The sequence below is a fragment of the Theropithecus gelada genome, chromosome 14 (assembly GCF_003255815.1).
Source record: "Theropithecus gelada isolate Dixy chromosome 14, Tgel_1.0, whole genome shotgun sequence".
In the NCBI taxonomy this organism is placed as follows: domain Eukaryota; kingdom Metazoa; phylum Chordata; class Mammalia; order Primates; family Cercopithecidae; genus Theropithecus; species Theropithecus gelada.
The window spans coordinates 87764753-87778495 of record NC_037682.1 but is presented as its reverse complement, the minus strand read 5'-3'; the positions used below and the strand labels follow the sequence as shown (position 1 = coordinate 87778495).

General features: G+C 35.1%; 1 protein-coding gene across 4 annotated transcripts in view; it reads left to right on the top strand.

Moving 5' to 3' along the window:
• The window catches only part of MTMR2 (myotubularin related protein 2), an 86475-nt gene that overhangs the window by 49875 nt on the left and 22857 nt on the right, over positions 1 to 13743 (top strand). For all 4 annotated transcript variants that reach the window (XM_025355270.1, XM_025355271.1, XM_025355273.1 and 1 more), the window contains 5 exons: positions 4885 to 4960; positions 8197 to 8291; positions 8461 to 8571; positions 11936 to 12037; positions 12939 to 13022. In XM_025355270.1, coding sequence (XP_025211055.1) covers positions 4885 to 4960; positions 8197 to 8291; positions 8461 to 8571; positions 11936 to 12037; positions 12939 to 13022 — 468 coding nt within the window. The remainder of the gene's footprint in view (positions 1 to 4884; positions 4961 to 8196; positions 8292 to 8460; positions 8572 to 11935; positions 12038 to 12938; positions 13023 to 13743) is intronic.

The window sequence follows — 13743 nt, the reverse complement described above, 5'->3', positions numbered from 1 at the left end:
ACATATCTGAGTTGCAGTTCCTGTCAAGTAAAAATCATCAAGTATTATTCATATAATTATTACTATTTTTTTATAAGCCTAGGGTCAGATTTGATCAGTTTTCCAATGTATCATATTTCTCTTTATTTCTGTTACCATAGACTAATCCAGGATTCTGTTTCCTTTCGTAGATTATCATCATTTCATCTTCATCGTTTTCGGTTCCGTGCGTTCCTTGACCATGCCATGTGTCCCTATCAAAGGCCTACAGTGAATTTTTTTTTTTTTTTTTTACGTGACTGGTCAAGTTTAAAGTCCTTGACTTCTCCCCAGTATTTTATTATAAAAATTTCTGAACACAAAATAAAGTTTACAAAGGACCCGGCTGTATCCACCATCAGAATTCTGCTATTAACATTTTACCCTATTTCCTTGTTTTTATCTGACATCCATCATCTGTGTATCCCTCCATCCATCTATTCATCTAACTTACTTTTTGATGCATTTCAAAGTAAATTGCAGACATCAGTACTTTTCCAACTAAATATGTCAGCATGCAAATAAATATATGTGGTTTTTCTTTTGATATAAAATTTATACCTATTGAAATACAGAAATCTTAAGTGTACATTCTGTGAGTTTAGAAAAATGCATACACCTGTACAACCCAAATCCCTGTCAAGATGTAGAACTTGTCACCCCAGATACTTTCATCATGCCCCGTTTCAGTCCACACTCTCATTCTCATCCCCATAGCAACAACTGTTTTGAATTTTTTCATACTGTAGTCTGTTGCAGAATTTCATGTAAATGGACCCATATGATATGGACTCTCTTGCTGAAGGCATCTTTGAAACCCTTTACTAGGATACCCTAAACTTTTACTCCATTTTTATTTCTCAAGCCATCTCCTTTATTCTGTCAGGTAGACATTATTCTGTTAATTTTCCTAAGTTGTGTCAGACTCTTTGGAATATTGCAGCTATCTTCAGTCCTCATAAGAAATGAAAGGGAAAAGATTTGCTGCTTTCCTTAGAACCGTTAGATGCTTACTGTTCTGTAGCTAAATCTAGAATGTAGTAGTTAGGAGTCAGGGAGAGATTGACTTATGGTTCCCTATATGACATGCTTTCTCAAATATTAATCCCTTTGATGAGTATTAGAGAAAGTGTGTCATATAGGGAATCTCTAGAGCAGAGAAAAAAGCATCATGTGAATAGGCCATTTTGGTAAAAGACAGTGAAAACTTCTGTTGATGCTTCTATTATGTGAATAATAAGTACAGATTTTCCTCGACCTGTGATGGAGTGACATCCAGATAAACCCGTTGTAAGTTGAAAATACCATAACTTGAACCATTGTAAGCCAAGGACTGTCTCTATTTTTTGTTGTTGTTTTTTTCATTTTCACGATGTTTTGCAAATCTCTTTATGGTGCAGTTATCTTGATTTCATAGTTGCTAACTTTTAAGGTGGGTATTAATATCATGTTAATAAGAATGGTGAAACTAAGACTAAGAGGTCAGTATGGTGGTAGTGAATGTGGAGTTTTTTTAGGAGTTCTTACGATATGAAACGTAAGGTTTTGCAGTACACCACAAATCCCTTGTATATTTTAATTCTGATTTTCCCTTTTTAGCTGAATTATAGTTTAAGGTATTTTTTTCTTTTTTTTTCTCTAAAAGGTATTTCTGGGTTGTATTTTCTGAGACCTGGCTATCTGAGAATGACATCCTGCTGCCATTAAACACTTTATGGGAGCATATTCCTTCACAGCTTTGATGACATTTTGTTATTGTCTTGTAGAATATGGTATTATAGATAACCTTGAAGCTAACTTGATTTTGCTTTCTTCAAAGGTAATTTCTTTCTGCCTATATTCTTATAGTTTATATTTTAATTCTTTTAGTTCAAAAAAATTTGCCAGGGTGCAACTAGATGTGTCTCTGTTCATTGATTTTGGGTGGAACATGGTAAATTCTTCTGATCAACATCAATTATGTATTAGACTTTTTGCTCCTATTGATTTTTTTTTTCATTTAGAAAATGCGATTATTTTCTTGATTATTTTCCATGATGATATCTTTTTTTTCCTTCAAATTCTTTCAGCACTTTTCAAGTTTGCCCTCAACATTAACTCTGTTTTCTGAATAACCAATGCAATTTGTTACTAACTCCATACAGATTTTATTTCTGCTATTACATTTTTAAATGTCCTTGCAGTCATTTTCACTCATTTCTCTTGTTTCCTTGTGTCTCTCTCCTTATGGCTTTCTGTTTCTACTCTATTTCTTTTTTTCTTTTTTCTTTTTTGTTTTTTTAGGGCAGGGTCTCACTCCCATTGCCCAGGCTGGAGTGCAGTGGAGTGCATCATGGCTCACTGAAGCCTTGACTTTCGGGGCTCAGGGTAATCCTCTCACCACAGCCTCCCGAGTAGCTGAGACTATAGACCCGTGATGCCATGCCTGCCCAGCTAATTTTTTTGCATTTTTAGTAGAGACAGGGTTTTGCCATGTTGTCCAGGCTGGTCTTGAATTCCTGGTTTCAAGCAGTCCACCCACCTCGGCCTCCTCGAGTGCTGGGAGCATAGGCACGAGCCACTGTGCCTGGCCTTCTCTGTTTATTAGAAAATACAACTTATTTCCTTTTGAGTGTGCAAAGTACCTTATACTTGTTTTTACAAATGCCTATAGAAAATTGTTTTCAGAAGACTGCTTTTTTTTCTTTTTTAAAGTTTCAGGTTGATACTCTCTTTTCTTTGTTTTTTTTTTTTCCCTAGGCCTTTTTTTTCCCTAGTCTCTTTTCTCTTGCTTGATTAAGTATAGATTTGTCTAGAATCAGTGTTTGTCAACAAACACAGGATCTAGATTGCCCCATCCCTGTTCTGTTCACTTGAGTGCTAGTTGGAGTTCCTTTTCCTATCTCCAGTGTAGAATTAGTTGTTTATATACAACCTTTACATATGCCTATTGTTAAAAGTCTGTCATCTAGAGCAGCTCTGCTGGACAAAGATAGGATCTTGTATTGCTTCTTTTCATTGCCTCGCTCTTTGACATTCTGGTCAGAGAGAATATAAGAAAGCCTATGTGTGGTTCTCAAAGTGTGCTACTTGCAGGAGTTTTCCTGTCTCTTTTCTCACTTTATAAAATTTTATGAGGATTGTATCTCCCATGTTTCTGTGTGCCTTTGCCAGAACTACCCTCCTCTCTTCTATACGTAACATAAATATTTTCCGGGGTTGCTGGTCCTTTCTGAATGTAGAAATGTAGAGAAAGAGGAAGTCATGTGGAACAGTGCTGTCGCAGCCACAAGAAGGTATACATGTGCAATATGGGAACTACTGCCCAGCGTTATAAGTGACATAAACGTTGTATTTCTGAGTGAGGTGGTAGACCAGGGGAAGAATAAAGCATTTTCCTTTCTATAATCTTTCACATGGTTGATTTTTTTCAGTATACTCTGATATTTGTTTTGTATCTTTGGGTTTAATTTTGTTGCTTTCATAATTAGTAGAATTATTAGCAGATTCTGGCAATCAGTTGTTTGAACTTCTATTATTATTAATGATGGACAACACTTATTACATACATCTTATGTGTTAACACTGACATAAGTGCTTTAAATGTATTAACTCAGTTAATTTTCATAACAACCTATGTGTGGTACTATTGTTATCATTTTATAGATGGGGAAAATGAGGCATAGAGAAATTGAAAATGTTGTCTAAGAGTACCAAGTTAGTATGTGGTGCAGTCAGGATGTGAACCAAAGTCTATATTTTTGTATATGGCCAGTTTTTGCCTTTTTAACCCCATCATCATAGGCCAGTCCTCCTTTCCTCTCTTCTTTCCTTCTTCTTTTATGACTACATAAGATTATTTAGGGACTGGCAACTAGATAGCATTTTTAAAAGATAACCTTTAAAGATGACTTTTCTGAAGTTTAGATGTGGCACATAAAAATATATATGTGTGTATATACTATTTCTTTAGGTATTGCATTAAAGTTACTTTATGAAACAAATTGTTAAACTTTCAAAGAATGAATTTGTTTAGATTGCAAATTTATTGAAAATAGGTTAATTTGTTCTTTGTAGTTCTTAGTTATTGGCCGCAGGTGAGCCAGATTGCTGAAGATGAAGGAATTAATGGGACTGGAGACAAAAATTTACTGTTTGACGGTGAAAGAGGTGGGAGGAGGTGAGGAAGGCTTTTGGTAGTTAAGGGTGGATATATTTAGCATATGACAGTTTGGGTGTGTCTCTGTGTTCTCTGGGTTGTAACTCTTTAGAGAACTGTTTCTGTATCCACATTCTTGGAATATAGGGCAGCATCCTTCACAAGCTAACTACCTGGTAATATTTGTTGATTATGATTTTATTTAAACTCTTTTTCAACAAGATTATTTATCAACATCATTTCTAAATTCTCTAAACATTAAATCTACATAAGAACTTAATTTTGTCTGAGTTTAAATGTACTATGGCCCTTCAGCATTGCTTTGGAATTCATTCAACTATAGTTCAAATCTATACACTGGCATTTTAACTATGTGATCTTGAACTAATTACCACTTTCGGCTGCTTTTTCCTCATCTGTGAAATGAGCATATAATACCTCTTTTATTGTTAGGCTGCCTTAGGATGCAGTGCAAAAACATGTAAAATTTTTTGTGTAACAAATGTAGAGTGCTTTGATATGATTTAAGCACTCAGTAAATGCTTTCTAGAAAAACATTAACTTCATATATTATACATGCCAACACTACAGTTTAACAAATTTGATTTAAAATAGTGTATGTGATATGATGTTATAACTTCAAGAACAAGCATACTCAGTTGAAATATGAGTGAAAAAGTAGCCTTTGAATAAAAAAATGTTTCTTTTTTTTGTCTTTCCCACCCCAGGTCCTGAGGGAGTCTAACAAGTTAGCAGAAATGGAAGAACCACCCTTGCTTCCAGGAGAAAATATTAAAGACATGGGTCCGTAATGGTATTTTTTGCTTAATGTCCTCCGTTCTGACTGTGCAGAATGTTCAGTACTCTCAGCATACAGAGAATAAACTGGCTGTCAGAGACACCTCCTGTCTGGCAGAACTCTTTACCTGCAGCCTTCCCAGCATCTTAGTGTGTTCTACAAACGTAGGCCTAGACCCGCTGCTAGTGTTTGTGTTTGAACTCTGGGAAACATGCAAATTGAATTATACTTTGCCTCTTCTCTGGTTTTACTTTCTTTAAAAGTAGGTGGCTTTTTGCTAAAACTGTTGCTAAAGCCTGTGAAGGAAAATTTTATTATTTTGAATTACTACATTCAGATATTGAGTTGCCTAGATAAAAACATTGAATTGTCACCTTATACAAGTAATTTTTCTTAAAATACCTTCTCTTCTGTTTGCTTCCTTCATGTCTTTCTTCTCTGAATAAACTCAGGTTAATTTTTGGCTGAAATACGTCATCTCCATTGCATCTGTTTGTATGTAGATGCCCTTCTCTGCCCAGCCTAATACTTATAATATGGACTGGAAACTATGAGCTTATAAGCTGTGTTTTTTTTTCCGTCATGCTTCTGTTTTGTTTCATCTGTGTGATAATCTACAGATATCTACTCATAAACTCTGAGAAATAAAGTAATATGTTAGAAGAATGAAGTAAATGATTTCTTAGTTAATATAACTACTTTCATTTTATTACCAATCATAATTTTTAAAAAGGATTTTAAAAATGCTTAATTTTACTTGGCTAGGTGTCATTTCTATGTGTAAAAACAAACCAAAGGGAGGACCTGAAGTCTAAATGGATTATTATTTACTAAATTTAGCTTCCTAGTCCTTAGCATGGTATTTGTCTTTTCTTGCTCTTGACTCTTGATTGAATAACTTCTCAGTCTTTTTCTTTTCACCACTCAGCCTTATGTATACACCAGGCTCTCAATCTGAACTACCTACTTACATTTTTTCAGAATTAGCTATTATATAATGATAGTAGTTATTATTATTGAGTGCTTACTATCTCAGTCATTCTCAGAGAGTATATTCTTGAGAATAACATCAACCCCATTTTATAGATGAGGAAGGAAACTAAAGCATAGGGAGATAACCTAGCTAATAAGGTTATATCTAGCATTATGACAATTTCTTTTTTCTTATTCTGAACTTAATGCCGTAACTGCAGCTCCCATTATGAAATATGGCTTTATTAAAGACCTTCAAGTTACCACTCAGTCTCCTTTGTTGGCTCCTCTTCCTTTAATAGCAACACGCCCTAGGACTTCATCCTTGATCCATTTCCCTTTTCCCTCCTGTATACTCTTTTCGGTTGACCATATCTAAATTTGTAACATCACTTGCCATATATTGGCTGATGACTCTAAAATCTGTACCTCCAGTGTGAACCCCTGTCCTAATGTAAGTAAACAAATGCCTCTATCTTAAACACACATCCTTGAATATCCCATAGGAACCTTATACCCAACATCTCCAAAATGGAAATCATCACGTTTAACCCCAAACGTACTCTTTTTCTTGCATTCTCTCTCTCATTTGACATCAATACCAGTTGTCCATTTATTCAAGTCAGAAATCTGGTTGTCGTACTAGACTGCTCTTTTTTTCTTTTCTGGACTCTTAACATCCAGTCAGTTACCTGACCTGGAGGAGTCAGTGTCTAAGAATTTCTTGTATTTATCTTCTTTTCTCCATTGTCATGATCTCTTGAGGAATGATAGAGGGTACAGAACAAAGCAAAGACTAATGATGATAATAGTAACATAGGTATAAACCCTTGAATTTTTGTATTGTACTTAAAACTTTAGAAGCACTTTTATGTGTATATTATCTCATGGTTTTAGAATAAAGGGTAAGGTGTAACAGAAAAGCACTGGCCCGAGAATGACATTCCTGTGGTGGGATATAGGATAGTAAGGCTGAGTTTTCTTACAGGAGTCAGAAAACTGACTCTGGAAGGAATCCAGAAATGTTTTTAGTAACCTTGAATAAAGCTTTCCTAGTCGAGGTAAAACTTCATAAGAGAAAAATATTATTTGTGCAAAGCAAGTTTGTGTATTTTTATATAATGATAGGTTCATTTAATTTTAAAAGCTTCCCTCTAAATGAAATGTACATTGGAAACAGTGATTTTAAAAAAGTAGTTTATACTTAAAATCTTCCTAAGGGAACTACTTTGAAGGTTAGAAATGATTGTGAAAAGATCAGTCTCATTTCAAATTCCATACAAAGCAGCCAGTCCTTCGAAGTGTTGAATGAGAAGCAAAGTCAGGAGGTTATTAAATATATTTAATGGCCCCAAGTTTTCTCAGAAGTCCATTGAAAGGGTCTTAGAAAGTTGTTGCTCCACAGAATTGTTCCTTACTTCCTTGGAATGATGAAGATACTCCTTTATCTGCTGATTTGGTGTAGTAATGACATACTAGGAATTTATGAATATTTTAAGACATTATGAACTGTGGCATTTTAAATAATATTTTGAGATACTGATTCCTAAGTTATCCTGCATAATCAGTTAATGCATATTTTACAAAACATAATGCCATGTAGATCCATCGTTTATTTAATAAAACATTATTTGTGATTATTTCTTTACAAAGTCTGGCATCAGTTGGTCAGCAGTACAATATCCTCTTCTTATACTGTTATTTTTCTAAGAAATTATATTTTAAATGTGTGCCATTTCACCTGTAAAATTTTACCCATAAGTATTAATCAGATCAGGAGTTTGTGGAATAACATATGTTTTGGACATTGCATTTTTGGAAGAATGTTGACAAACTGGACTGTGGGCAGAGGAAGATCAGGAGATTGGGGAGGTTACATAGAAACTGCAATGAGATGATGGCGACTGTGCCTTGCCATGCTTATTTTTAATACCACCATTACTAGTACTCTTTCAGCCGTCTCTGCTGCAGCCACCCACAACTGTTTTATCTAGCCAGGATAGTAGCCCCTTTGTTTACTTATGTTCTGTCTCATGGGATGAGAAGTCCCTCCCCCTCTTCAGTCTATCCCATTTAATTCTATGTTTCTTCCCCAGATTAGTGGAGGGATGGAAGCTTGGGTTGTAGGATTCTGAGGTCTCTGGAAATTACTGGTCCTGTTATTTTTCAGCATAAATTAGTCTAGGAATCATAACAATTTTATAAGATGAGATACCAGGTTTTAATAGCACATAATGTATAGTAAACTGTGGACTTCTTGCCTTTTCAGCCAAAGATGTAACTTATATATGTCCATTCACTGGTGCTGTACGAGGAACTCTGACTGTCACGAATTATAGGTTATATTTCAAAAGCATGGAACGGGTAAGAGTCGGATTAGATTTTTGTATGTACATGAGTGTGTTGTTTGTAGCTAGTTTTGTTCATTTCTGATCATCTCTAATGAAAGCATTTCTGATTAAGATTTTGATCAGCTATATAATTGGACAGTATTAATTGCTCAGTTTTAATTATTTTTTCTTTCCTTCTTTAGGATCCCCCATTTGTTTTAGATGCTTCCCTTGGTGTGATAAGTAGAGTAGAAAAAATTGGTGGTGCTTCTAGTCGAGGTGAAAATTCTTATGGACTAGAAACTGTGTGTAAGGTAAATGTTATAATGTGTATGTGATTTTCTTTGGTTTGAAAAGCTTTGTATTAAATAGAAACCTCTGTTTTGAAATTGGTTTCCAAAATATCAAATGGATTTCCAATTAGAAATGTTATTTTAGTATGACATTGATAGAAGAAAACAAAATTTAGCAGTAATAGAAAAGGTGATTCATGAATTAGACTTAATTCTTTTGGGTCCAGTTCAGTCTACATACTTTGATATATTTAGAAATTCATAACTTATTTTTTAATAATGATCATCTTGGCTGGACACGGTGGCTCACGCCTGTAATCCCAGTACTTTCAGAGACTGAGGCAGACGGATCACTTCAGGTCAAAAGTTCGAGACCAGTCTGGCCAACATGATGAAAACCCATCTCTACTAAAAATACAAAAATTAACCGGGTGTGGTGGTGGGCACCTGTAATCTCAGCTATTGGGGAGGCTGAGGCAGCAGAATTGCTTGAATCTGGGAGGCGGAGGTTGCAGTGAGCCAAGATAGTGCCACTGTACTCCAGCCTGGGCAACAGAGCAAGACTCTGAAAAAAAATTAGTAATAATGACCATCTTTAATGCACATAGTACTGATAGGATACCACATACTTCCACATTCATTATTTCACTTTGAGCCTTATAAAAATCCTATGAGGTAGGCACAATAGACATTATTACCTTTAATTTACAAATCAGCAACATAAGGCTCTGAGCAGTTCCACTACTTTGTAGTGGAAGAACTAAATAACTAAATATGATATATTCATCATCACCTATCTTTTCTATTTCTAGTTCTCATAATTTTTCTTTTTTTTGAGATGGAGTCTCGCTCTGTCACCCAGGCTGGAGTGCAGTGGCGTGATCTTTGCTCACTGCAAGCTCCGCCTCCTGGGTTCACGCGATTCTCCTGCCTCAGTCTCCCGAGTAGCTGGGACCACAAGCACCCACCACCATGCCTGGCTAATTTTTTTGTGTGTATTTTTAGTAGAGATGGGGTTTCACCATGTTAGCCAGGATGGTCTCAATCTCCTGACCTTGTGATCTGCCCATCTCGGCCTCCCAGAGTGCTGGGATTACAGGTGTGAGCCACCATGCCCAGCCAATTTTTCTACTTCTGAAACAATAGTGTGGAAAAATTGATATTGTAGACTTCTCTTATGTTCTAATCTACTGGCATTCTTTAAATGCATTGATATTTGAATGAAACATAGATTGTTACATTTTTACCATTAAGTCATAGATATTTAATACTATGTACCACTTCTCCAGGTCACTGTTATTAAGGCCTAATTCACTAACACCCATGCACATTGAGATTCTACATCACATTGTTCCTTTCTTTTGCTATTCTGCCAGTGCCAAAAGAAACAGCATGTGTATAATTCAAGATACTTTGTTATGCTAATCTTAGAAGTTTTGTGACTCTGGTATTAAAGCTAATGACTTAGTAATTATTTTTGTAGTTTTCTTTTTCGAGACAAGAGTCTGGCTCTGTCACCCAGGCTGGAGTGCAGTGGCATGATCTCGGCTCACTGCAGCCTCTGCTTCCCAGGTTCAACTGATTCTCCTACCTCAGCCTCCTGAGTAGCTGGGATTACAGGCATATGCCACCATGCCTGGCTAATTTTTGTATTTTTGGTAGAGACAGGTTTCACCATGCTGGTCAGGCTGGTATCAAACTCCTGGCCTCAAGTGATCTGCCCACCTTGGCCTCCCAAGGTGTTGAGATTACAGGCGTGAGCCACTGTGCCTGGCCTGTGGTTTTCCATTATAGTCAGAAGGGCTCTGTAAGTGTAATTGCTGTCAACCACGTGTCAAGCACACTGTTTCCTGATCACTTTTCTGTAGTTTAATAGTAAGTAGCACATATAATATAAGAGGATGTGAAAGAAGATAATTTTGAATCTTAATCATTTTAAATATAATTTTTTTTTCCATGGAACAGGATCGTTATCAATTAACACAAATATTTGTAGGGCCCCTGACATGGTACTTTCAGAGAACTCTGTGGTTAACAGAATGATTCTGAGTATCTCTCCTAGTTATAAAGATATTTACTAAGGGAAAACAAGATATCAGCTTAGGTTCCTGCACATGTTTATTTTAAAAGATAGTAAAGCCAGCATTCTAGTTTTGGATCAGATTTATAATATACTGTCTTACTCACATATTGTGGGTACATTGTAGTGGAGTGGCTTTGTGTGTGATTCTACAAAATGAGGCATAATAAAGCTATTTTGAATTCTGCCTAGGTAAAAACATTTAAATAAAATGATTAGTCTTAAAATTATTCTTTTCTTATAATTTTTTTTTTTTTTAATTTTTCGTAGAGACAAGGTCTTGCTGTGTTGCCCAGGCTGGTCTTGAACTTGTAACAATTTATGTTTCATTCAAGTATCAATCAATGCATTTAAAGAATGATAGTAGATAAGAACATAGGAAAAGTCTACAATACCAATTTTTCCCCACCACTGTTTTAGAAGTAGAACACCTCAAGTGTCCCTCTTGCTTTGTCCACCCAAAGTGTCAGAATTAGAGGCATGAGCCACTGTGTCTGGCCCTTGAAATTATCTTAATCCCCAGTTTTTTTCTAAGTGCTATTAAGAAAACAGTAAACCAGAACATGAATAACTGCATTCAGCCTGAGCACAGAAAACTGCTTAGGGACAAATGGAAGGGAACCTTGGTCTTTAGACCTTACTGTAGAACCTGGATAATATAAACTAAACTATTCAGAGGTTATGTGTCAGTAGATGGTGGAAGAATGTGGTTATAGAGTGAGGAAAGGAAGACTTTCAGGCAGGGTTTAGTTCTATCAAGTCTAGTAGCAGGGGACTTAGGAAGAGAAGGTCCAATGCAAATGAACCCGGGGAAGGGAGAGTTAGGAAAATAATCACCAGATATAATGAAATGAAGGCACATATGAAATATAACAAATACTAATCAGGTTTTATTAATAAGGAAATTTATGAGAGAAAATGGGCTTTCACAGGGAAAGCACATATAGTTTTCAGTCATGATATTAATAGTTTGTGTCAGTCATGATATTAATCTTCAGATGTAATATCGTTAATCCCCAGTGGTTACATCAAATACTGTCTCTTTCACTGGCCTATTTTGAGTCCATAAGCATGGGTAAATTTCCTGCCCTCTGAATTCTGCTTTGTAGTAGAGTACCTGTGTTTCTTTCAATTTTTCCCAGTAAACCATTATAATTTCCCTGTCTCCAGGAGCTGATGCCTGATTTATTTTTGTATCCTCCATTCACAAATCTTAACATTTTACAAGATAGTTCCAAGTAACCTTATTGATTCATTTAAGTAAGTAGTGAACAATCATTAACTTGGTTCCTAAATCTTTTCTAGGATATTAGGAGTTTACGATTTGCTCATAAACCAGAGGGGCGGACAAGAAGATCCATATTTGAGAATCTAATGAAATATGCATTTCCTGTCTCTAATAACCTGGTAAAATGTTTCCTGTCTTTGGAAAATTTGTGCTATAATTATTGATGTAGTATAAAGAAACTTGTTTAGGCTGTCTAGAATCTCTACATTTACATCCCTGCTTTGACATTTAACCAGAGGTATAGTGTAAGTATAACCTAGTATCTTGCATCAATTTCTTTAGGTATGAAATAAAGGAAGCTGGACTAGCTGATTTTTGAGGTCCAATCCAGCACTAACATTTTATGATTATATGATCTTGCCATTCAGGATGTTTCCATGATGAAAAGTTGCCTGTTGTCTTCATTAGGATTTGAAATTCTCCTTTTTAATTGGGAGCCAGTTAAGACTAGCAATTTGGGAGGTAAGGGTAGGCAAACCCTGAGTTCCCACTATGCTATAGACAGTGTTAGACTCCTACGTTTATATCACGTCACTTCTCTGTAGCCTATGGTGGTAGATATTATTTATCCCTGTTTAGCGATGAAAGCCACATCAGGTAAGCAGTTAACTCAAGGGCACAGTTAGTAGGAGTACTATTTGGAATCAACGTTGGTCTTATGACTCCAGTTCAATTTTTTTTTTGTTTTTGGCATCATAGTTGTTTTTAAATGTAATGTCTTTATTTGAAAGTAAACCTACAAAGGCTACCAAAGATAATCTGAAGGAAATATAATGATATGTTAGTATTTGATAAGTTTTGTTGTCAAGTGTCTTTGCTTTTTTGTATACTTAAAAAATATGTAAAAAAAATAGATTTTCAAAATTATAAAACAAAAACTATAATACAAAAAAGGATGCTAATACATAAACTGTTCTTGCAGATAAATAAATGAAAACTTTGGATATATGGATACATTTCTGATTCATTACCTTTGTGAATATCTTTTTTTAGCTCTTATCATTGTTTACTTTTTTGTAGCCTCTTTTTGCTTTTGAATACAAAGAAGTATTCCCTGAAAATGGATGGAAACTATATGACCCTCTTTTAGAGTATAGAAGGCAGGTATGTACTTTCTTTTCTTTCAATTTTAGTATTTTGCATTCTTTTCATTACAAAGAAAACTGGGTGAACCATGTATGAAAACCAGCATATCTCATACCACAGTAATTCACTACAGTAACAGATTAAAGCAGAATTCAATCTTGAAATCTGTTTTAGTATATCATTCTTCCTATTCTTCCTTCAGTATACCACTTTCCAAAAAGTCTCTATATTGCATTACTTAAGCCCCACCTAAAATAGTCTTTTCTTTATTTTTAACTTTCCTCCTGTCCACTATGCTTTCTTGAGAATTTAAGACATACTGATTATTTCTTGGTAATCGTTCGATTTGTTATCTAGAATATTCTAGAATTCAAATATGAAAATTCTTGAGCTTTTACTTTTGTATTTAAATTTCAAACATAGCATTTTAATTATAACATTTCTAATTAATTGTGGTTTTACAAAACCACAATAAGTAGAGGTAAAGAACCACCACCAGAGAGCTAAAGATATCTAAATGACTTGAAGTGGGGCTTGTTACCACACTTACATGTGGAAAGTGAAGTTGAAATTTCCTCATTTAGTTATAAAGTTAATTGGCAAAATATGAAATAGAATACAAAATAAATGGGAATCAACTAAAAGCCAAGAGTATACAAGAAACATGTTAGGAGATTTGTGCTAACTCAAAAATCCAGTGTCAGAAGATGACTAAGCAACGAAAAAGTATAGCAAGTGT